We start from the raw sequence: 22667 nt of genomic DNA, 5'->3' as shown, positions 1-22667 counted from the left end.
CCTGCCTGGCTACTCACTAGCACCGTGGATGCCCCCACGTCCCAGGGCTCCATCAAGGGCATCAAGGGCAGTGGGGGAGATGGGGCAGAGGAGCACACAAAGGGCCTCCCAGTGTCCTGGCCTCTGGCTAACATTGTGTGACCCTAGGACAGCTTTCTCTCTCTGAATCTCCGCCCACCTGCTGGCTCCCACCCACAGCCCAGTGGTGAAAGGCGCTGAGTAGGCACGAAGTGCCCCTCGCTTCCTGGACACCAGCATGGATGGGCAGCAGGTTCCCTGAGACTGAGCCGACCGCTTCCTGCAGACCCACCTCGAGGCTTGTGTTCTTCTCCTGACTCCCATGGGGACGTGTTGGTGGGGCCACCCCCCTGTGTGTTCCACACCTCCAGTGTCCCTGACCTGAGTCCTCTTAGAGAGGCACAGGAACCGGTCTGAGTTGTTGGCTGCCTCTGCAGGGGATGGTGGAGGTAGCTGGGGGGGGGTGAGGGGGGTGCCGGACGAGGCTCACTGGGTGGGCCGGCCCAGGCCACTTCCTCTCTTTGTTGTCCCTGTGCTTTCTTTTCCTTCTGAGGCTTAACTTGAAGACGACGTCAACATCACCAGCAGTGTGTGGAGTCACTTGCTGCGGCTGAGCCTGTCCCACGGCCAAGATGATCCTGACGCTGCTGCTCGGTCTCGGGGGGCCCCTAGGCTGGGGGCTGCTGGGGGCCTGCGCCAAGGCTTCAGGTAGCAGGCTCTCTGATCCACATAGCCCAAGGCCGCCTGCGGTCTGGAGGGCAGAGGCTGAGGATATCGGCGGGGACCCCATCAGACGGTAAGGAGGACCTCGACCTTGGGGGGGAGGTCATGGTACAGGATCTGAGTCCCAGCTCAGCCAGAACAGAGTCTCTTGGAACCTCAGTTACCCATCTGTGAAATGACCTAATATTATGTACCTGCTGGGGCCGGCTGTGAGGCTGAATGAGATGCCTGGTGTCAGACTCCCTTCAGGAGGCCACCACCCCTCCAAGCCCAGACTGGGCACCCCAGGGCCCAGCCTAAGGACCACAGGAAGTTCCTCACCTGGCCCATGACAGGGAGCAACCTGGAGGTCGGGCAAGAGCATTTCTTGCCATCAACCACTTAGCAAGGGGTGATGAGGGGCAGTAGTTCCAGAAGTTTCCAGCTGGCCTGGCAGTGTCTCCCCTTCTTTGAAGTAAGTCAACTGACATTTGAGCCTCCGTGAGGCTGGCCTGGCATAAGTCATGGAAGAGAGACACTCCTGGGGACTGGATTTTTATCTGAGTGCCCAGGGGAACTGGTGTGGGTCTTCAGCCTACCCCTGAGAGACAAGCAGTGAGCAGACAGGGTACTCTGCCCTATTTCCAGACAAAGAGGAAGCCACGGCATCCAGTGAGTTCTGCTTCAGTGCCCCTCTGGAAATGAGTGGAATGGTCTTGTGACTGAACCAGGACACCATTTCCCAGTCTTTTATTTGTCCAGACTCAGGTGCCCCTGCTGATAAGGTGCTGGACCTGTGGGTTCCTCCTCGGGGTGTTCCACAGTCAGAACAGCAGGTGCCCTCATGGGGTCCCCCTTGGGGCTAGGCACTTTGCCGGGTGTTAGCTTGGTTAATCCTGCCAACAGCCGGGGTTACAGGGGAGGAACCCATGGCTCAGAGAGACTAAACACCTGACCCACGATCATACAGCTAAGGGGATCTAGAACCAGGATCTAGGCCTGACTTCAGAGCTCATGATCTGGTTCCCGAGCACTCAGAGGCAGCCCCACCCCCTAGACGCACTTTATATGCCTACCACACCCCCGACCACAGACACACACACACCAGACTTGGTGAGGGTGTTTATATGGGTTTGGAAGGTGAAAGGGGTCAGTTTACACCCACCCAGAGCCTTCCACCTGGCTCCCTGAGATTCACTATCACATTAGCTTATGGAATGAATCTGCCTGGGACAGTTGTCCTATAAGCTCTGACACTTCAAGGTGAATGTGTTTGTTGGACACTTTCCTGAAAATGGATTTGGCCATGGAAAGGAAAGAGTAATAAGCAAGTGCACACCGACTCTCAGGGAGGGAGGGGCTGGCCAAGTGGGGAGGAGGGGGCCCATCTCTGCCCCACCACCAGGTCGGCTCAGGGCTGGGTGGAGCAGGTGATTCTTGGTGGGGGGCTCCAGCCACCGAACTCTGATTTCAGGTGTAAGAACCAAGCCTCCCTACCCCAAAGCTCCTTTCTTCGGTGACCTGCTTCCTTTTGATAAAAGGGAGGCTCAAGGTCCCAGGTGGATCAAAAAGAAGTAGGAGACACCCCTCTTTCTCCCTACCCCGTTGGCTGTGGGGAGAGGCTTGTGGGCTGCGCTCATCCACTCCCTGGGTGGTCCCCGTGTGTGCACAGCATGTGCAGATGTACGTAGAAGGGATCCCCAGCCCAGGAACACCCGGGTCCCAGGGGAACCCGGGGGTCCCAGCAGGCCTGCTAGGTCTCCTTCCCACAACCCAGAAGCGGCGGTCCCCACAGGCCCAGCCCAGGTTGTCAAGGTCTCCAGAGGGGCTGGTGTGAAAGGAAGGAAATCCTGCTCAGCTTCCTCGGGCTGATTGCTTCCCGTGCTCTGTAAAGGGACAGGCGGAAATGCTGCTCCAGTCTCCCTCCTGCAGCAGGGGAAGGGGAGGCGGGGCCCCTGCACCATCATCGACAAGACTGCTGGGCCTTGCCCCCCCCCCCCCCCCCCACCTCTTTCTGGAGCTCCAGGGCTATGGCAGGCCTTGGATATGGACCCAGATTAGACCCTTTGCAAAGAGAAGTTTGAACAGAACAGTTGGGTGCCGGATGCCTGGTCCCAGGGTGGAGGCAGGACGTGGTTGAATGTTCCCCCTGTCCCTGGGTGCCCCAGTCACCCGTGTATTTGGACTCCGTGGGGAGAAGGCTCTTTGGATGCCCCCTGGCTTTGGTGGGAGTGGGACGGAGCGGCAGTTAGGAGGTAGGCTTCTCAGAGCCTGCACTTGCTCCCCCTGCAGGACTGAGCCTGCGTTGAGGACCAGGCTGAGCCCTGGGCAAGGTGCCCCGTCTCTACATGTCATGAGAGCTCTGCTGTCTCCACTTTCCGTGCTGTGAGGCTCAGAGGGATGGGGATGCCACCCTGGACCACACAGCTAAGTGACCGATCAGAGCAGGGGCCTGCAACCACCAGGCTGCAAACTCCAGGTGTCTTCTGTCCTGTCTCCCCCGGGATGGTGGTAATGTAGGGAGGCTGCTCCCAGCAGCCCAGCTCGCCCTGGCCACCAGCATCAGCTCCTCTTGACCCATGTACAAGTAGGTAGCATTTGTGATTTTTTTGCAACTGAGAGCTTGTAGCCCAGAGGAGTCAAGCATACGGCTGGAGGTCAGGCCACCAGCCACTGCCATGGCTGTATCTCCTGCACCTGTTCCTATTGTCAGAAGCACAAGGCTCTGGGCACACTCAGGGAACTCCCACTCTGGACATTGAGTGGGCTTCAGGCTCCTCTGCCAAAGCCCCTTTCAGAGACAAAGCCCTGCAAAATTCTCCGCTGGAGTGGTCATATTCACGGCTGCCTTCAGGGTCTCAGAAAGCAAGGATACCGAGAACACACCCTCCTTCCCCAGAAAGCCTTAAGGACTTAAGGGGCAGTCAGAGGTGAGGTTTACTGGCATTTAAGTGTCCCAGTGGACAATAGCAGCAGCACATCCATAATTCAGAAGGCCCCAGCTAACAGCCCTTTCCCAGCTAGAGGCTCCTCAGCCTCCCACGAAGCCCCTCCCTTTGCCCCCAGGGAGGGGCCGGAAGTGGGAATCTCCACATTTCCAGGACTGGGGGAAGGGCCTTGCTCAAAGTCAACCTGAGTCCGGGAAGGGGGAGGGGAGGAGGGCCCAGGCTTCTCATCTCCCATTAAAAGCTCCAAAGGGGTCAGCAGACGCCCTCCTGACTGGGGCAAGGGGTCAGGTGGGGGCCGTGTCAGAGGCCCAGGGTAGCCCAAACCCAGCTGGCCCCAGGAGACGAGGGTGCAAAGAGCGCCCAGGCCTGAGACCAGGAGGCAGCGAGAACAATGGGTGCCTCAGCGAGTCGGGCTGGGGGCTCAGGCGCAGAGGGCCAGCGTGAAGCTGCCAGGAGCTGGAGGAAACCAAAGCAAAGGTCAGGAATGTTCCCAGGGCTTCTGGGCCAGGGCCTGCACTGTGCCAAGGGGGTTGGGCTGCCAAGGGAGGGGGAGTGTGGGCAGGGAGAATAGCTGGAGCCTGAGGTTTGGGCAGGTCAGGAGAGAAAGTTCCTGGGCAGGAAGGGTGGGCGGCACCGCTTCCGGTTCCAGGAGCTCCAGATGGAAAGTCCCAGTCACTCCCTGGCAGGCTGGACCAAACCCAGTGCGCCTGGGCACAGGCCTTCTGGACCCTCAGCAGCAGTTTGGAGCAACGAATGGAACTGTGTTTTGAGTGGGTGTTTCTCAACCTTGGCACGCCTGGCATTTGGGACTGGCTAATTCTTGGTTGTGGGGGTGCCGGGCTGTGCTGCCCACATTGCGGGGTGTTTAGCGGCATCCTTGGTCTCCACACACTGGATGCCAGGCACTCCTCCCCCCTCCCGGTGGTGACGACTGTAAAGGTCTCCAGAGGTTGACAAATACACCTAGCGGCAAAAGTCACTTCACCCCCTGCTGAGAACCACTGGTTTAGAGAAACAATTTTCCCCAGGCCTGAGCCCAAGTTGCAGAATTTCCAGGGAGCCCAGGGTGGGGGTGGGGTGGGGACTGGAGTTTCTGGTCCTGGAACAGTCCGTGAAGGTGGCCATCTCACCCGTGGTCCCTGAACTCTGGACCCAGCAACTTCGCGGTCTCTCTCTCTCTCTCTCCGTGTTCAGTGAACATTCTTTGCTTAAAATCAGGGCCAGGTCCACAGGCATGTGACTTGAGCAGTCACATAGGGTGCACCCACAGAAGGGCCTCACTCTTGGTTTAATCTTTATTGTTGTCCCGTATTTTTATTTTGCACTGGATGCTACAGATTTTGCAGTTAGCTTTGTGTGAAATATCTACTATCTGTTCCTTTGCAGAAAAACTGCATGACCCTCTGGGTTAGAGTCAAACCTTCTACGAAGTTTGTTGACATGACCAGAAGCCCCTGCCCTCACTGGTCCCCACAGGCAATAATTTTCAACTATTTAGGTGATTCCTTTGGCATCCGTCTCTGTGTCTCTAACTAACATGTTTATATTGCTGCTTCTTTGGGAAGCTCTCATTCCCACTCCATACCCTAACCCCAACATGCATGCATAGCAAGCATGCAAGAGCACACCCATGTGCATATGCACGTGCGTGCACACACACACACACACACACACACACACCCTATCCATCATCCTCCCACATTGTCATTTTGAGTGATTACATTCATGTGACTATGTATGCTATTCAGAGTGGAGACACTTCATACTTTTGGTCTTCCCTGGAGCAAACAATGGTTTCCATTTTTTTTGCTTCTTTTGCTTAGTTTCCTGCGTCTCTGTCACTGCTCGATCCCAAACTCTTGGCCAGTTTGTCCACACCTGCTCTCCCCTTTCATCCGTGTCAGGTGTTTGACTACCTGTGTGTTCTTGGTGATTGCTGGTCTCAGAGCTCTAGCTCTGGACGCTGGCCCTGCACCCACTGCCCATCGTTGACCTGGGCTCGCCTGCACCATCTTCCTGGGGACTCCCTTCCCCTCAATTCTCTGATGGAATTCCTGTCTCCCGATGCCCTGCTTTCCTCTTTCTTGGTACCCTGGCTTGTGTCGGTGGGGCACTTCTGGCACAGTGGTACCCTGTCCTGGGCTGTGACTTAGAATGCCACAGAGAGCTTTAAAATGTTGATGCCCAGGCCACAATCCCAGAGAATCTTGCTTCATTGACTTGGAGTGGAGCCCAGAGGCTCTTCTTTTGAAAGTGCCACACAACGGTTTTGATGTGAAGATTTGATGGCAAGATTGCAAACCACTGTTCTGGTAGCTCCCTGATGTGGGGTCCTGGGGTAGGCAATGTTTTGAAAACTGGTGTGTTGAAAATGTTTTTATTCTTGCTCTCTTTGCTTTGACTGATAGTTAGGTTGGGTATAGGATTCTAAATTGGAAATATTTTTCCTTCCGTATTTTGAAGGCAGTTCTCCACTGTGTTCTAGTTTCCAGTATTGCTGTTGAGAGGCTCAAGGCCATTCTAATTGCTGGTGTGTGTGTGTGTGTGTGTGTGTGTGTGTTGATTTCTCTCGCTAGAAAGTATAAAATTACCTTCATTCCCAGAGTTCTAAAATTTCATGATGATGTGAGTTTATTTTCATCACATTGTGGGTAATTAGTGGGCCCTTTGCATCTGAAAATTCAAGTCCTTCACTTCTGTAATATTTGATTTTTTTAATAAACGATTTCCTCCTTCTGTTCTCTTTCTGGAACTCCTGTTATTCAGATATTGGATTTCTGGTGTAGACCCTGGGTCTGGAGTTCTCTCTTGTCCAGCAAGAGAGCGGACACAGGTTTAAAATGCAAGAGAGGCTAATGTCTGGGAGGAGACAAAAGCCCCGAGTAAGGGTCCTTGCTCTGTTTTTATTAGGATCAGAAGGCTTACAAGCGTGATGGATGTGCACAAAGAGACAATGAAACCGTGAACATTAATTCACAGGCATGAGGGAAAGGGGGTTTTGAAGATATGTGTTGTCAGGGGTTTGGGTCAATACAAAACAAAGTCCTGGTGCCAGGCAGATGGTTGTTTACAGCAGGCATGATGCACCATGTCTGTTTATCTTAGCTAGCTTAGGGGACAAGACAGACAGAGCTTGCTACCTCAGGGTCAACAAAGCACCTTTCTTTTGCTAATTAGCTCCACTCTGGGCAAATTTGCCCTGCTGCCCCGCCTGCTGCAGTCTATAGTCCTGTTTACTGTTTACCTATTTTGGTCCTTCCTTCCTGTGAAAGCAGCTTTCTGCTATTGTACTAAGTTGGGGAGCGTTTCCTCCCTGAATACCTAATCTTGTTTACTATTCTTGGATGCTTTCATCCTGAGGTTTCCTATTTCTATACCTTTGTTCTATACTGGGGGCGCTTTGCCATGTTTACCTAATCTTGTTTACCTCACCTTGGATGCTTTCATCCTGTGGCTTTCTATTTCTTTATGCCTTGTTAACCCGTTGGTGCAAGCTCTGGGAATTCCTAATCTTATTCCCCACAGATTTCCAACACTGGTCTTCAGTTTTCCTGAGCTTTCCTCTCCTGTTTTCTTTTGCCCTTTGCTCTTCTTTTGGGGAAATTTTTTGAACTTTACCCTCTAACATTTTTATTAATTTTCTTTTGCATTTCTACTGTTATATTTTAAAATTTCCACTGTTGTATTTTTCATTCTCTGTATGTGCTTCCATTAAACATTTTTAATGTTTGTTTTTGAGAGAGACAGAGTGTAAGTGGGGGAGGGGCAGAGAGAGAGGGAGCCACAGAAGCTGAAGCAGGCTCTAGGCTCCGAGCTGTCAGCACAGAGCCTGATGTGGGGCTTAAACCCACGAACCAGGGGCGCCTGGGTGGCACAGTCGGTTAAGCGTCCAACTTCAGCCAGGTCACGATCTCGTGGTCCGTGAGTTCGAGCCCCGCATCAGGCTCTGGGCTGATGGCTCGGAGCCTGGAGCCTGTTTCCGATTCTGTGTCTCCCTCTCTCTCTGCCCCTCCCCCGTTCATGCTCTGTCTCTCTCTGTCCCAAAAATAAATAAACGTTGAAAAAAAAAAAAAAAAACCCACGAACCACAAGCTGAAGTCACGACCTGAGCTGAAGTCAGACACTGAGCCAACTGAGCCACCCTGTATAGCACCCCTATATGTTCATCCTATTTTTTAATAGCTTCCTGTTCTTGTTTCTTGGATGCAGTAACTTCTCTTATAGATCTGGAGCTGTAATACAAATTTGGGGGACTTCTCTGCACAGTGTTGGTTTTCTCCAAGTTGATTTTTTTTTCCAATTGTTTGTTTTTGATCTCCCTCTTTTGTACTAGAGGTTTTTCTCAGGAGTCATCTTGGACATCTGCCCACTTGAGAGCAGACAGACTAAGAAGCCCACTGGAAGCTGGATGTGTGGATGGGTCTTTCTAACCTCTTTTGTCATAATGTGCTCTGCTGGGCTATTTCACTGGGGGAGCCCCTGATGCCATTGTTTTTAGGTCGTTCCTCTTGAGTGGGGTCATTTTCCCGATGGGCTTTTTCAGTTTGCTACCAAGAGGGTAAAGGCTGGCTGCCAGGCTTTTGGGAGCCAAGCAGGAAGTCAGGCTGGGGGTCTCAGCCCTCAAGACAGATATGGTCACTCAATTCCCCTCAATCCTACCGCCTGCCCTCCTCAGCAGAATCCCGGTATGGTGGTGCCTGGTGGTCCCAGGACAGAGACCAGGTCCAGAGAATAAAATCCTAACCTGATGGCCACTCCATCTCCAAGGCCCTCAAACACTGCCTCCTAATATCTGACGAGTGTGGCCATTTCTCTCCACATCCACCACCATCACCCATGGAACCTGCCAGAATCTCCCACCTAGATCCCTGACACAGCCACCTATACCTCGCCTCTCCCTGGCCTTTCTGTACCCAGGAACCAAGGTGGCCCTTTCATGTGTGACGTCTCTGCTCAAACCCCTCCACAACTTTCTGCCCCTTCAGGACACAGTCCAGCTCCTCCGTAGGAGCTCAAGGCCTCCACGTTCTGGCTTCTCCTTACCTCAGCAGCCCCTTCCCTGCCCCAACCCTCTGCATCTCAGTGGGCCACACATCTCTGGCACAGTTCCTGGTGCCAAGTTAATCACCTCCTTCTGAAAGTCTCCCCGGGTCCTGGCACCTTCCACACCATCTGAGATGGCCTGCTCTCCCTGGGGACCCCGGAAGGAAGGTCTGTTACTCCATATTGGCACTGAATCCTGTTCAGCTTGAGCCCGGCACCCAATACCCAAGGGGTGCTGAGCTGAACTGAGCCCTGGAGGTCATTGCCGCTTGCAGCACTGGAAAGCTCCGTTCTGGGAGCTGATTGCTGGGGGAAGGACCCTCTGATCTATTCTACTGACCCCATCAAGCCTGCCACCGGGTCAGTGAACTGGGGCTGTGTCAGCCATGAGCACCCCCTGCTCCTGGGACTTGCAACAACACGCACTCGTAAAGAATGTAGATGGAGAGGCTACCTCTCAGGCATTCAGGGTGCTGAATGTGACCCCCAAACTACCCTGTAGGCTCTTTCCCAGAGAAGGGGCTGCTCCACTCAGCTGCCTTCTCCCACAGTTGTTTGAAAGTCCATTTCCATAATGGCCATAATGGGGAATGGACAGGGAGCAGGTGTCCTCCCTGAAGCCTGGTCTGTGGTGAAGACAGATGTGAGTGTAACAGGGCAGGGCGGCAGTGATCGCCGAGCACTTGTCAGGATCCCGGCACTTGGTTCCCATCCGCCCACTTGAAGGAGGGTCTTATGATCTCTATCTGATAAATGGGAGAGTGGAAACTCCCTAAGTGCCTCACTCAAAGTCAGAGTGCGAAGGACTTGAACCCAGGACTCTCCAGCCCCAGCGGCATGATGCTGCTTCCCTGGCACCAACAGAGACAGCGAGAGGCCTTCCTGGCTCTGTGTGATTTTGGGGGTGCTTGTCAGCCTCTCTGTGCTGGCCCCTGGAAGCCAGTGGAGCAGGTGCCCTTGCAGGCAGGGTTTGTGGAGCCTTTGTCCAGGGGCCGAGGGATAAATAATGCAGAGTGCTCCCTTCTCAGGATAATGGATTCTAGAATCCCAGGCATTGGGTGGGGCAGGGAGGCAGGAGTGGGGCACTGGCACCGCTGTTGGCATCTAGGAAGGGTCATGTGGGACCCGGGTGTGGCTCAGCAGCCCTCTCCTCTGGCTTGTTTTTCCAGTAACTGGTGCCCTTACCAGAAGTCTAGGCTGGTCACCTTTGTAGCTGCTTGCAAAACAGAGAAATTCCTTGTCCACTCGCAGCAGCCATGTCCACAGGAGACTCCGGACTGCCAGAAAGTCAAAGTCATGTGAGTGGGGGCAGGATGGGGCAAGGGGGGCCACCCACCCAAGTCCTACACTGGCTCACTCTGGAGTCACCGAGCTGACCATCTTTCCCCAGGTACCGCATGATACACAAGCCGGTGTACAAGGTCAAGCAGAAGGTTCTGGCTTCCGTGGCCTGGAAGTGCTGCCCAGGCTTTTCAGGCCCTGACTGCCGACACTACGGTAGGGCTCGCTGTGGCTCCCTCCCCTTCAACCTCTGACCCAGAGGTCAGGCAGCTCCTCTGACCTGTGGTGTCAACATCTGTTGCCTCCTCTCGGCAGATCCCACGGCAATCCTTGAGCCCGAAGATCCAGGGGATGGCCTCCAGGAGTCTTGGGATGGGCCAGTCGGCTTTGAACCAGGTATGCTGCTTTCCTAGAAGGTACAGGAGGGGCAGGCAGGCAGGCAGGCAGGCAGAAAGAAAGAACCCACATGCCCAGGCCATTTCAGGAAAACTCTGTGCCCAGAATCAGCAGGGGTCCCTCTGTGGCCCTGTATCACCCTACCCCCCCACACCAAGGAGGGCAGAGCCACAGGGCCCTCGGTCACTGCCTGTTGGCTAAGCACACACACCCTTTCCCTTGACTGCATTTTCTGGGAAGGATAGCTTCATCCGGCACCTACCTTGCCCCTTGAATGGGACAAGATCCCATGGCCTGGAAGAAACTTTCCCCCATGTCTCCTAACCAGGGCCAGAAAGTCGTGCTAGCCTTGGTGTATAGTCAGCACAGAACCACCAAGAGGCACCAGTTGTGAGGCCTTTCAAGGCTGGACCACGGCCGACGTGGCAAATAAATTTCATCGTGCGGTGAACTCCTACCTTTAGACAAGGGCTGCCTAGGATGATTGTTGAGAGGCCATGTCCACACAGCTGAGGACAAAAGTGTGCCATGATTGATTAGGCGTGTCTGCTGTGGGTGCCCAGTGAGGGTGAGGGCTCAAGCGCCAAGCATTTCCCCCTCTGGAGCTAAAGGCTTCTGAGCTCCCGCTCACAGGACGTCAGCACACAGCTCCCTGATATTTCTATCTGAACCTGGAAATTTCTTTCTCCGTACCTCACGATCTGCCCAGATCTGGGGAGTGAGACCTTGACACTTATCCCTTGTGTGTCTTCAGGCCACCTGGCTGCAGAGATCAGCGACACCATGGTACCACAGGAGGATCTCCAGAACGATATTCACCAGGTGGCAGACAGCCTCCCAGGCCTGTGGAAGGCGCTGGAAAGCAACGTCACAGCTGCGACCATGGAGGCAAATCAGACAGAGCCTGGTGAGTGGCAGGCTCCAGGGGTGGAGGAACAGCCTGTTCACATCTGAGGGGAGAGAGGAAGGCGGGGCAGGAAGGCCCAGATCTCAGAGGAGCCCCCTCTGGTCCCTGCCTGGGGTCCCTGTCTGTTCCTTGCAGGGCTTGTGTACAAACGTGTCTCTGTTGCAGTGTTTCCTGGCAGATCCCTGGAGCAGGTGCTACTGCCCCACATGGACGCCTTCCTGCGAGTGCATTTCAGCCCCATTTGGAGCAGCTTCAACCAAAGCCTGCACAGCCTCTCCCAGGCCGTAAGAAACCTCTCTCTTGACGTGGAGGCCAACCAGCAGGCCATCCGGGGGGTCCAGGAGAGCACCGTGGCCAGAGCTGACTTCCAGGAGCTTGGTGCCAAATTTGAGACCAAGGTGCAGGACAACGCCCAGAGAGTGGGACAGCTGCGGCAGGACGTGGAGGAGCGCATGCACGCCCAGCACCTCTCCCTGCAGCAGTCCGTCTCCGAGGTACACGCAGATGTGGACGCCAAGTTGAAGAGGTTCCTTAAGGCCCAGGGGCCCGTGGGGGCCAACGGCAGCCTGGTCCCCGCGGCGGCGGGGGCAGCGGCAAGGCCGGAGCCCGAGAGCCTGCAGGCCAGGCTGGGCCAGCTGCAGAGGAACCTCTCAGCGCTGCACGCGGCCGCCGGCCGCAGGGAAGAGGAGTTGCGGGGCATCCTGGCGGACATGCAGGCCACCCTGGCGCAGCACGTGGAGGAGATCAAGGAGCTGTACTCGGAATCCGATGAGACCTTCGATCAGATCAGCCAGGTGGAGCACAAGCTGTTGGAGCTGCAGGTGAACCACACGGCGCTGCGTGAGCTGCGGGTGATCCTGATGGAGAAGTCGCTGATCATGGAGGAGAACAAGGAGGAGATGGAGCGGCAGCTCCTGGAGCTCAACCTCACCATCCAGCACCTGCACGGCACCAACGCCGACCTCATCAAGTACGTCAAGGACTGCGACTGCCAGAAGCTCTACTTGGACCTGAACGCCACACGGGCCCTGGAGGAGGCGCAGGTGGGCCCGGACGAGCGGCGCCGGCTCGAGGGCTCGTCCCTGCAGGCCCTGAGCGACGCCGTGGCCGCCCTGTCGCGGGCGGTGGACGAGCGGCGGGCGGAGGGCGAGCGGGCGCGGGTCGACGGGGCGCGGCTGCGGAGCCAGCTGCGGGCGCTGGACGGCGAGGCGAGCGCGCTGCGGGAGGCGCACGGGGAGATGCGGCGCGAACTCGGCCAGCTGCACGGCTACTTCAAGGCCCTGCTGGACGACGCGCTGCGGCACGAGGCCGTGCTGGCCGCCCTTTTCGGAGAGGAGGTGATGGAGGAGATGTCCGAGCAGGCGCCCGGCCCGCTGCCGCTGCGCTACGAGCAGATCCGCGTCGGCCTGCAGGACGCCGCCAGCGGGCTGCAGGAGCAGGCGCTCGCCTGGGACGCGCTGGCCGCCCGCGTGGCGGCCCTGGAGGCGGCGGCAGAGGCGGCGGGAGGCCGCGATGCGTCGCCGGGGGAGGCCGGCGGGCGGGTCCCCGCCGGGCTGGCGCAGGAGCTGGAGCGCCTGGACGCCGACCTCCAGAGGGTGGGCCGTTGCTGCGAGGCCTCCGGGGTCTCCTCCCTCAACAGCTCCCTGGAGGGCCTGCAGGAGGCGCTGTCCGCCACCCAGCGCGACTTGGAGCAGCACCAGCGCCTCTTCCACAGCCTCTTCGGAAACTTCCAAGGGCTTTTGGCAGTCAACGTCAGCCTGGACCTGGGGAAGCTGCAGGCCATGCTGAGCAAGAAAGGGAAGAAGCGGCAGAAAGGTCTGGAAGCTTCCCGGAGGAGAGACAGGAAGGAAGCAGAGCCCAGGGCGGATGCACATATCAAAGGGCCTGTGCTTTGGGAAGCAGGTGAGTTCCTGAGGGAAGGGGGGCGTGCGGCTGGGTAAATTGGGGAGGACAGGGCTGGCTGCTGGCAGCTCTTTTGCCTCGGAGAAAGACCAGATGAAAGAGAACAAGGTGAGCATCCTTCAGGGGTACTCAGGGCCCGCTTTGCCCAGATCCCCCTTTCATTGACGGCCAGGGGCCTCTTAAGCTACCGGAAGTGTAAGCAGGTAGAAGTCACCAGAACCAACCATCAATGAGCAGGCAGAGGCCCTCCATGTAAACGTTTGGGGCCCGTATATACACCACGGAGCTGTCTGCCGCTCAGCCACTAGAGCGAGGAGGGGGATGCCTCCCTTCCCTGCAGGCCACAGCCTCAAATCTCTCCGTCCCAGCTCTTCCCCTCCACCCTGCTTCACCCCCTGTGTCTTTAATCAGCTCCCCTGTATACAAATATGTGACTAGGGACTGGTGTCACCGGCCATGGGCAGCACTCGGCAAGAGGAGAATACAGGGGAAGGCCTTGGGCCCTGAAAGGAGCTTGTCCTGCTAACATAGTAGACCCATGTTGCTGCTCTGCGCCAGGCCTTCCGTGGGCTTTGGCACGCGGAGTCATCATAACAGCTCAACAGTCCGTCATCACTGCCATCTTACCTGAAACTGAGGCTCAGTCAGGGCAAGTGTCCTGCTAGTTCGTACAGCTAGTAAGTGGCACAGGGAGTCCTGAACCCTGTCCAGCTGTCTCTAGGATGCTGGTTCTTCTCCTGTGAAAGGCCCTTGACGACGGGTCCCTGCAGGGCCCTGGGACCCTGGGCCTGGGAAGCTGGCTCTGAGGCTGATGTGATGTGCAGCCAGCCATACTGGCCCCTCCCTGAATGTGGCCTGGGGAGGGAGACCACTAGACTCCGTGCCTCAAGTGACTCCCCCCTGCCAGAGAGGCTGGCCCTGGGGCTATGGCCACATCCTCATCCAGACACAGGACTGAGTACAGGGCTGCCATCTGGGCTGTCTGTATGCTGGTGTAGCCTGGCATGTGGGAGGTCTGAGGATCCCATCCCAAGCTCTTCCTGCTCCTGTCATTCTCCATCACGGCCCTGGAGGCCTTCGTGTGCCTGGGGGCAGTGGACCGCCTCTAGCACCACTTCCTTGTCTCAGTTCCTCCCTCTGTAAAATGGGAGAATCACTTTGTGCCCTGCAGGGAAGCCCACTGTCAGTTTTCCAGCTAGCAAATCAGTGAAGCACAGCCCTTCAGCCTCCTGCGGGGCAGAACTCTGCGGTAAGGCTGAACTCTGGGCGGCAGGCCGGCTGCAACATGTGGAGAGAGTGCCGAGTACCGGCAGAGGGCGCGCCGGGCGGGCATTCCTTCGGCTGGCCGAGCGCCCCACCTCCTGGACGCTGGGTGAACTGCAGAGCCAGCAGCAGGCCTGTGATCTTCCACAAATGGGAAAGCTATTCCAAACTTCCTAATTCTCAGAAAATCTTCCAGAACTAAAGAAGAGCAGAAATTTGACATTCACAAAACTATTGCTGGACCGGGAGCCAAAGAGCTGGGGCTGTAGGTGGGATCAAGTTACTAACCACTATGCCGCTTGCCCCTCCTTTAGGCTTTGGTTTTATCCCCTAAGAAATGGGGAGGTTTGGTCTCCTCTGAGAGACAGAGAGAGAGAGATACAGAGAGATAGAGAGTTGAGGGAGCACGTGAGGAACATCACCTCATTGATGCCAAGGCCAGTGTCATGGCCAGAACCCCAGTGGGACTCACCCTTCCCGTCTCCTGGCCCTGTCCTCCCCTGCCTGAGAGTCTTGGCCAGGCAGCCAGGTTGGCTCCTTCCTCACTGTACGCTCACCCCCCTACGCAGAGTGGCTCCTTCTGGCTCCAAGCCTGCATGTGGCCCTGGCAGGCCTCACGCCTATGTTCTCTTCGTCTCTCTTGTCCTCCTATGGCTGGCTAAAATGCTTCTTTCTTTTTTTTTTTCTTAAAAAAATTTTTTTACACTTATTTATTTTCGATAGAGAGAGACAGAGCACAGGTGGGGGAGGGACAGAGAGAGAAGGAGACACAGCATCCGAAGCAGGCTCCAGGCTGTGCGCTGTCAGCACAGAGCCCGACGCGGGCTCGCACTCACAAACCACGAGATCATGACCTGAGCCGAAGTCGGACACTCAACCGACTGAGCCACCCAGGCGCCCTCAAAATGCTTCTTGCAATGGGAAGAGCACCAGAGATCAGGAGATCCAAAGACAGCTGCCAGTGTGGTAATTTATGATCTGTGTCACCTGGAGCAAGTGCTCCCTCTCTGGGCCCGTGTCCCCATCTGTAATCCCGGAGCTCTGTGCAACGGTTGGAAAACGTTAAGATGACCAGCTCGAAGAGTTTTCTTGCCCAGCCCTACCTGCTGTCCTGTCTCTAAGGTCTTGTGCCAAACATCCAGGAGGAAGGACCCTTCAGGGTTCTTTCATCCTCTCACCAGCGTTAGCATGATTACCTTGAGGATAGGGGTTATTTTCTTTTGGAGAGATCTCAAGATCCCCAGTAGGTGGCAGTAGTCTGGGAGTCGGAGACCCGGGTCCTGTCCCAGCTTGCCATTGGCAAGCCACGTAGCTTTGGACAACCGGGTAAGCACTCAAGACTCAAAGTTTCCTCAAAGAAGGGTACTTACCTCTCAGGATGCTAGAAGGAAAAGGGAGCAAAGGAGGAAGTGCTTTTTATTTATTTTTTTTAATGTTTTTTTTTTTTTCAACGTTTATTTATTTTTGGGACAGAGAGAGACAGAGCATGAACAGGGGAGGGGCAGAGAGAGAGGGAGACACAGAATCGGAAACAGGCTCCAGGCTCTGAGCCATCAGCCCAGAGCCTGACGCGGGGCTCGAACTCACGGACCGCGAGATCGTGACCTGGCTGAAGTCGAACGCTTAACCGACTGCGCCACCCAGGCGCCCCAGGAAGTGCTTTTTAAAAACGTACACCAGGAGAGACAGCAGACTTGTATTTTCCTTTCTCTCAGTGACATGGTGAGTGCTGGCCCATTGGCTCCCACTCTCTGAGGTTGCTATTGGGAACCCGTAGGGTATCTAGAAATAGTGGCTTATTCCTACTGTTAACAAGGTGAGAAAGGCAGGTCTCAGGGTTTAATTTGCCGTCTAAGGGAGTGAGGGATTGAGTCACTGAGCGCTTTCGTCCTGCATTCCAGGCTCCCCTGTGGCCTTCTATGCCAGCTTTTCAGAAGGGACGACTGCCCTGCAGACAGTGAAGTTCAACACTACCTATGTCAACATTGGCAGCAGCTACTTCCCCGAACACGGCTACTTCCGAGCCCCCGAGCGCGGGGTCTACCTGTTTGCAGTGAGCATTGAATTTGGCCCCGGGCCAGGTACAGGGCAGCTGGTGTTTGGAGGTCACCATCAGACCCCTGTCGGTTCCACTGAGGAGCGGAAGGGCGGAAGCACGGCAACAACCTTTGCCATGGCCGAGCTGCAAAAAGGCGAGAGAGTGTGGTTTGAGTTAACCCAGGGATCCGTAGTAAAGAGACACCCGCCAGGCACGACATTCGGGGGATTCCTTATGTTCAAGACCTGAACACTGGACACGGCCCCGACCAGACGTTGCGGACTCGCCCAGCTCTCCTTGGCCTGGAGCCCTGGCCAGGGGTGGTCTGGAGACCATCCAGCCGGTCCAGTTCTTCCTGGAAAACTTCTGCAAAGACAATGTGGTGTGTGTGGCCTCCCTCTAGATGCGCTGGGTTTCGCTATTTCTTACTGACGAGAAGCACCGGAATACTCCTCTCTGGGCAGAACCCGGCCTGGGACGGGTGAACGTTAGCTTGGCGCGCCTTCTGAGGCGGCATGGCTTGGACTCCGGCTCTCTGCCACACCCTGTGTTTTACGGCATCTTTGGTGTGCTGCTCCTCCTGGGGTTGGAAACTTGAAACCTTTCTCCCACTTCTTCTCCCTGACCTTATGCCAGAAAAGCGTTCTTTCCCGGAAGGAACGTTCCACACAGAGGTGACATTTTGGACAATGTTGGAAACCGGTCTCTACCCACTACAGGGCAGTAGGAGAAAACCAACCTGTTTGGCCTTTACTAGCAACAGGGACAGAGGCCTCATTGAGTGACCAAAGGAACAAAATTATTATCTTCTCTTTGGTTTTAGTCCTTCTTTGAACTTATCTGTAGCCTTAATTTCACTTCTTTTTCTCCTTGCCGCCAGAAGATAAAGGCCAAGCATGCCAAACATGAACTAAAATGTGTACAGCCTTTACCTTTTTTTTTTTTCCCCCACTTCCTCCACTAGCTAATGAGCGCCCTCATTCTTATTAGCATCTCTCACCGGGAAGGAGGCTGAGGGAGGAAGTGAAGGAAGATGGTCAAAATCTTCCTCAATAATGATCAGCTCTGGAATAAAGCAATGCCTTTCAAGTCTCTGCCTGGTTTACTTGTGGAGAGCAGAAAGATTTGGTAAAGTAGAAATGGAGGAAATGAAACTCTTTGGGATAAACGTGACTCTCATCATTCCAGGCCGTGTTTGACTTGACTTCAGTTAAGTTCCACATAAAACACGCAAGAGTCCTCCACGGTAGGCAGTGATGTGAATCTTGGGAGGAGACAGCACAGCCCAGAGTTGCCCCTATTCCCGCAATATCGATATATGGTTTTAAAAACATTACAGAGCCTGGAGCAAACTGGCTTGAGAAAGCTGTCATTGAACTGTCAGGAAATGTTTGTAGGTGTTCAATATTTGGGGTTTTTTAATTAAAAAAAATTTTTTTTTTAATTTTAGAGAGAGAGTGCACGCAAGCAGGGGAGAGGGCCAGAGGGAGGGGGGAGAGAGAGAAAGAGAATCCTAAGCAGGCTCCGTGCTTAGCACACAGCCTGACGCCAGGGTTTGATGCCACAACCCTGGGATCACGACCTGAGCCAAAATCAGGAGTCAGACACTTAACCGACTGAGCCACCCAGGAGCCCCTCAAAACTTGTTGAACACACTCTTCCCCATAAGCAAATTGGATTGGACTGGGTAGTGAACAAGGACGGGAGTTGGTTGTCAGGGTTAACGGGGTTCTCAGCCCTTCTCCTTGTTTCCTAAGGGTCATTAATTCAAACAGTTGTCCCTCAGAATTTATTTACCACTAAGCTCTGTGTGCTCAGTGTGCTCAAACATTAACGTTCAAAGAAGTGTGCCAGGCCGTTCTGCCACTGACAGCTTGACCCTGGAGTAAACCACCACCTCTCTTGAACTTTTCCCATTGGTAGTATGAGGTGGCTAGGCTAATAGCTTTCATTAAGTATCTTGGTGTTTTATTATCTCGACCACAGGGCTGACTCTGGCCTTCCTGCCCTTCGCTCTGGCCAGGGCCTCTTGCCTAATGTGGCTCTCAGTTGCCAAGACTAATCCCAACCCAAGGCATGATGCATTTGGGCCATTCCCGACCAAAGATTGGGAAGCCAGTACCAGGCCCCCCTTGCCGCTAGAAAGACCTCACTGTGTCTTCTTTCTGCTCAATCTGGCTACTATTGGTCAAGCCGTACTAAGTGGAAATGTTAGGGTAGCGTGGTCTTACCATTTAAGATGTTCATTTGGAATGTATTACAGCTAAACAGAGTGAACTCATCCATAACGGACATACGTCCTCTAACCCTCACATGGCATGGATGAATCGCTCCAGAAGTTTCTGGGATGTGAACTGGAGAAAACAATGGTTCTTTTATTTATTTATTTTTAAATTTTATTTTGATTTTGAGAGAGAGGAGAAAGTGGGGGAAGGGAAGAGGGAGAGAATCTTAAGCAGGCTCCACGCTCAGTGCAGAGCCCAACGCTCAACCAACTGAGCCACCCAGGCACCCCAACAGTGGTTCTTTTAAATAGGATGCTTTCCAATCAACAAAACCAATTTCACAAAACCTTATTATGTTTACTTCTATAATGAAGACACCAGATTAGCAAGAATTCTAGAGTTCATTTGACAGATTTCTGATCTCCACTATGGCATCTAATATCTCTGGGTACAGACTCTTTTTCCATTGCCCACCAGCCGTAGTGTTCCCCAGGGGTTAAAACATACTTCACTGTGGCATCCAGAACGAGGCAATGGTGGTATCCTACCTCCCCAAATTTGATGGGGAGAAAAAAACCATAAATATATTCAAAAACAGTATTGAAAAACAAGAAAGGGTACCATAAGCAGATCAGAAAATTTTCCTAGTTCCTGAAAAATGGGAAGTAGAAGGGATCAAGTATAAAATGAAATAGGAGTAGGAAATCATAACCCAAAACCTTTGAGACTCCTGGAGATGGGAGTGATTTCGAGGGAACCCCAAACTGAAACTCAGCCCCTAAGACAGTTGAGGGGATGAGCAGAAGCGATACAGCTGAGGGGCAGCAGGCCCGGGGTCCCAGCCGTCCCCTGCCTGTGCGAAGCGGCTGGCAGCAGTGGCCTCTGCCCCGACCTAGGCAGTGCGGGGTGATCCTGGGCCTCCAACTGCAGGCTGGCTACTGCCCGTGGAGGCAGGAAGCTCCCAGAAGACATGGATAACCTTTTTTTTTTTTTAATTTTTTTTAACGTTTATTTATTTTTGAGACAGAGAGAGACAGAGCATGAACGGGGGAGGGGCAGAGAGAGAGGGAGACACAGAATCGGAAGCAGGCTCCAGGCTCTGAGCCATCAGCCCAGAGCCCGACGTGGGGCTGGAACTCGCGGACCGCGAGATCGTGACCTGAGCTGAAGTTGGACGCTTAACCGACTGAGCCACCCAGGCGCCCCAAGACATGGATAACCTTACCCGCAGCAGTCCAGACGCATGTTCCCAGACCACAACATACTGTCAAAGTAACGCCTGACCTTTACTTTTATTTCAGAAACTTTTTTATTTTAGAAACACTGTGGAGAGGATATATGGTCTGTAAAAGATGTTCCTTTAAAAAAATTTTTTAATGTTTATTTTTGAGAGAGAGAGAGAGGGAGAGAGTGGGGGAGGGGCAGAGAGACAGGGAGACAGAATCTGAAGCAGGCTCCAGGCTCCAAGCTGTCAGCACAGAGCCTGACATGGGGCTCAAAGCCACCAACTGTGAGATCATGACCTGAGCCAAAGTCGGGGGCTGATCTGACTGTTCTTTTTTTTTTTTTTCTTAATGTTTGTTTCTGAGAGAGAGTGCGATCACAAGTGGGGGAGAGACAGAGAGACCGGGACAGAAGATTCAAAGCGGGTGCTTTGCCAACAGCAGAGAGCCTGATGTGGGGCTCGAATTCACAAACCATGAGATCACGACCTGAGCTGAAGTTGGCATTTAATTGAGCCACCCAGGAGCCCCTGTAAAAGATGCTTCTTAAAGCTCTCCTTTCCTCTGCCACTCTGCAGCAACGCTGGCATCCTAGGTTTCTCTTGAAAATACCAAACATCATCAGCTCTGGTCTGAGCAGCGTTTCTCCATCCTCCATCAAGAAAGCTCCCCGAAACCTGGCCTAACAGTGACAAAACTTGCTGAGGGGCGGTGGGGGTGGGGGGCGAGCTAAATGTGGAGTGGGAAAAGCCTGAATCCTCTTGAGTAGGCGAAAAGAAAGTATCACTTATTTTTTTTAAATTTTATTTTGAGGGGAGGAGGGACAGAGAGAGAGAGAGAGAGCATGAGTGGGGGAAGGGCAGAGAGAGAGAGAGAGAGAGAGAGAGGGAGAGAGAGAATCCCAAGCAGGCTCCTCGCTGTCAGTGTAGAGCCCGATGCGGGGCTGAAACCCACAAACTGTGAGATCATGACCTGAGCTGAAATTGAGAGTCAGACACTCAACCGACTGAGCCACCCAGGTGCCCCAGAAAGGATCATTTCTCAATTTTTGCTCTAACAAACAGCTATTACCCCATCACTTCCTGATAAAAACAGGAGGCTGAGGAACACTGAACTGACATGAGCAGGGGTTCAGTAACGCAAAGATTAGCAACTACACCAAAGTGCTAAATATTTGTGGAAAACTAACATCATGAACAAGAGAATACAAAACTGAAAAAGTGAAGATTTTGGAATATTCAAGTCTCTAAAACAATACAGGAAACTGGAAATCTTATTTGCCACTCAGATTCTGGTTTCTAAATACCATCCTCTCTAAAAGGAATCAGAGTGCCTGGGAGCATGGCTGACCCCATGGCTGGGGCAGGTACAGTACCAGATGACCCTGGAACATCTTTTCAGCCCCCCCAAAGGGTAAGAAGTGCTCAAAAAAAGATGGGCATGTGGAAAAAGCCTCAAGAGCCAACTTGAATTTCCAGGGGTCAAGTCTGAATCAACTTGAGCATCAAAACAAATAATGACCTCATAGACTATAACCCATTGTATAAAATAAGAATCCATGAGTTCCTACTGATAATAAAAAATAAACAGGAAGGGAAGCTAGACCTCTTCCTTACAGAATGCCAATTAATAAATGTAAATGTAATAATGCAAGCAAAAGTCACTATTTTGTAACCACTGATTCACACTGGAATTACCAATGGCTGGGACAGTCTCAAATTATCTCCATAGCATAGTAATTACAAGGGAAAACAACCAACTGTGCAGTGAAGACAGTAGGCATCGCCTCGAGTAAGGGATCAACAATGACATTATCGATAATGGCCTTTCCAATGGGACACAAATATGTCCACAAACCCTCTGGCCTTTTTACTCTAGAAAATGTATCACAGAAGACAGAAACTGGAGAACTGTTTCAGATTGAAGAGTAAGGAGACATGACAACTAAATGCAATGTGACAGATTCTGGGCCCAGAAAGTGTGCTCTCGAGGACTTTATTAGAATAAACTGGCAAAGGTCTGCAGGTTATAGTATTGCTGATAATTATAGTGTCAATGTCAACTTTCTTGATTTTGAAAACTGTACCTAATGGTTATGTAATAGAATATCCCTGAAATATTGAAAGAAACATGAGCTCTGTAATTTAATCCAAATAGTTCAGAAAAGGTGTATGTGTGTATGTATGCACGCACGTGTGCACAAACATTCCAAGACAAGCCTTTATGCCTGTATACACACACACACACACACAGACTGATAAGGCAATTGTGGCAAAACGTAGTAGTAGTTTATGAATCTGGGTGAAGGGTAAATGGCATTCTTTATACTATTTTTACAACTTTTCTGGAATTTTGAAGTTATTTCAAAAAAAAAGCTAAAATCAAATTTGGTGGAGGGGCACCTGAGTGGCTCAGTGGGTAAAACATCTGACTCCTGATTTCTGCTCGGGTCACGATCTCACAGTTCATTAGATCAAGCCTCGTGTTGGGCTCTGCACCGACAGAGTGGAGCCTGCTTGGGATCTCCCTCCTTCTCTCTCTCAAAATAAACAGACATTTAAAAAAAAAAACTTTGGTTTAATAAAACTTAGTAGATAGGCTGAAAAGAAGAAGGTAGGAGGGAACAAAGGAGAGACAGACTAAGAAATATGGAAGAAACATCCAGGACACCTAATATTTGCCTAATAGGAGTTCTAGAAAGAAAAGTAAAAGAAGAAAAGG

The 22667-nt window shown here is 53.2% G+C and overlaps 1 protein-coding gene across 3 annotated transcripts; it reads left to right on the top strand.

Moving 5' to 3' along the window:
- The first annotated feature begins 6 nt into the window (after nucleotides 1-6).
- MMRN2 (multimerin 2) lies at nucleotides 7-17587 on the top strand. Of its 3 annotated transcripts, XM_047824400.1 has the most exons (9): nucleotides 676-814; nucleotides 3013-3307; nucleotides 5055-5166; nucleotides 9881-10009; nucleotides 10102-10208; nucleotides 10308-10388; nucleotides 11143-11295; nucleotides 11461-13197; nucleotides 16362-17587. In XM_047824400.1, coding segments are annotated over exons 4-9 (2466 nt in total). In that variant the 5' UTR covers nucleotides 676-814; nucleotides 3013-3307; nucleotides 5055-5166; nucleotides 9881-10007; the 3' UTR covers nucleotides 16748-17587. The 3 variants fall into 3 exon arrangements, with proteins under 3 accessions (XP_047680354.1, XP_047680356.1, XP_047680355.1); XM_047824398.1 differs by lacking the exons at nucleotides 3013-3307; nucleotides 5055-5166 and adding an exon at nucleotides 7-467 and having other exon boundaries at nucleotides 572-814; XM_047824399.1 differs by lacking the exon at nucleotides 5055-5166.
- The last annotated feature ends 5080 nt before the right edge of the window (nucleotides 17588-22667 follow it).

The sequence above is a fragment of the Prionailurus viverrinus genome, chromosome D2, assembly GCF_022837055.1.
Source record: "Prionailurus viverrinus isolate Anna chromosome D2, UM_Priviv_1.0, whole genome shotgun sequence".
NCBI lineage: Eukaryota > Metazoa > Chordata > Mammalia > Carnivora > Felidae > Prionailurus > Prionailurus viverrinus.
The sequence above is the reverse complement of the archived record's forward strand: the minus strand, read 5'-3'. Positions and strand labels throughout refer to the sequence as shown.

What these genes read in the sequence shown, in the direction of transcription:
- MMRN2 (XM_047824398.1), top strand. Translation starts at nt 651, where the DNA reads ATGATCCTGACGCTGCTGCTCGGTCTCGGGGGGCCCCTAGGCTGGGGG. An exon ending in TGCCAGAAAGTCAAAGTCAT is followed by an intron (nt 10,010 to 10,101) that starts GTGAGTGGGGGC and finishes ATCTTTCCCCAG; the next exon opens with GTACCGCATGATACACAAGC. An exon ending in CCCTGACTGCCGACACTACG is followed by an intron (nt 10,209 to 10,307) that starts GTAGGGCTCGCT and finishes TCCTCTCGGCAG; the next exon opens with ATCCCACGGCAATCCTTGAG.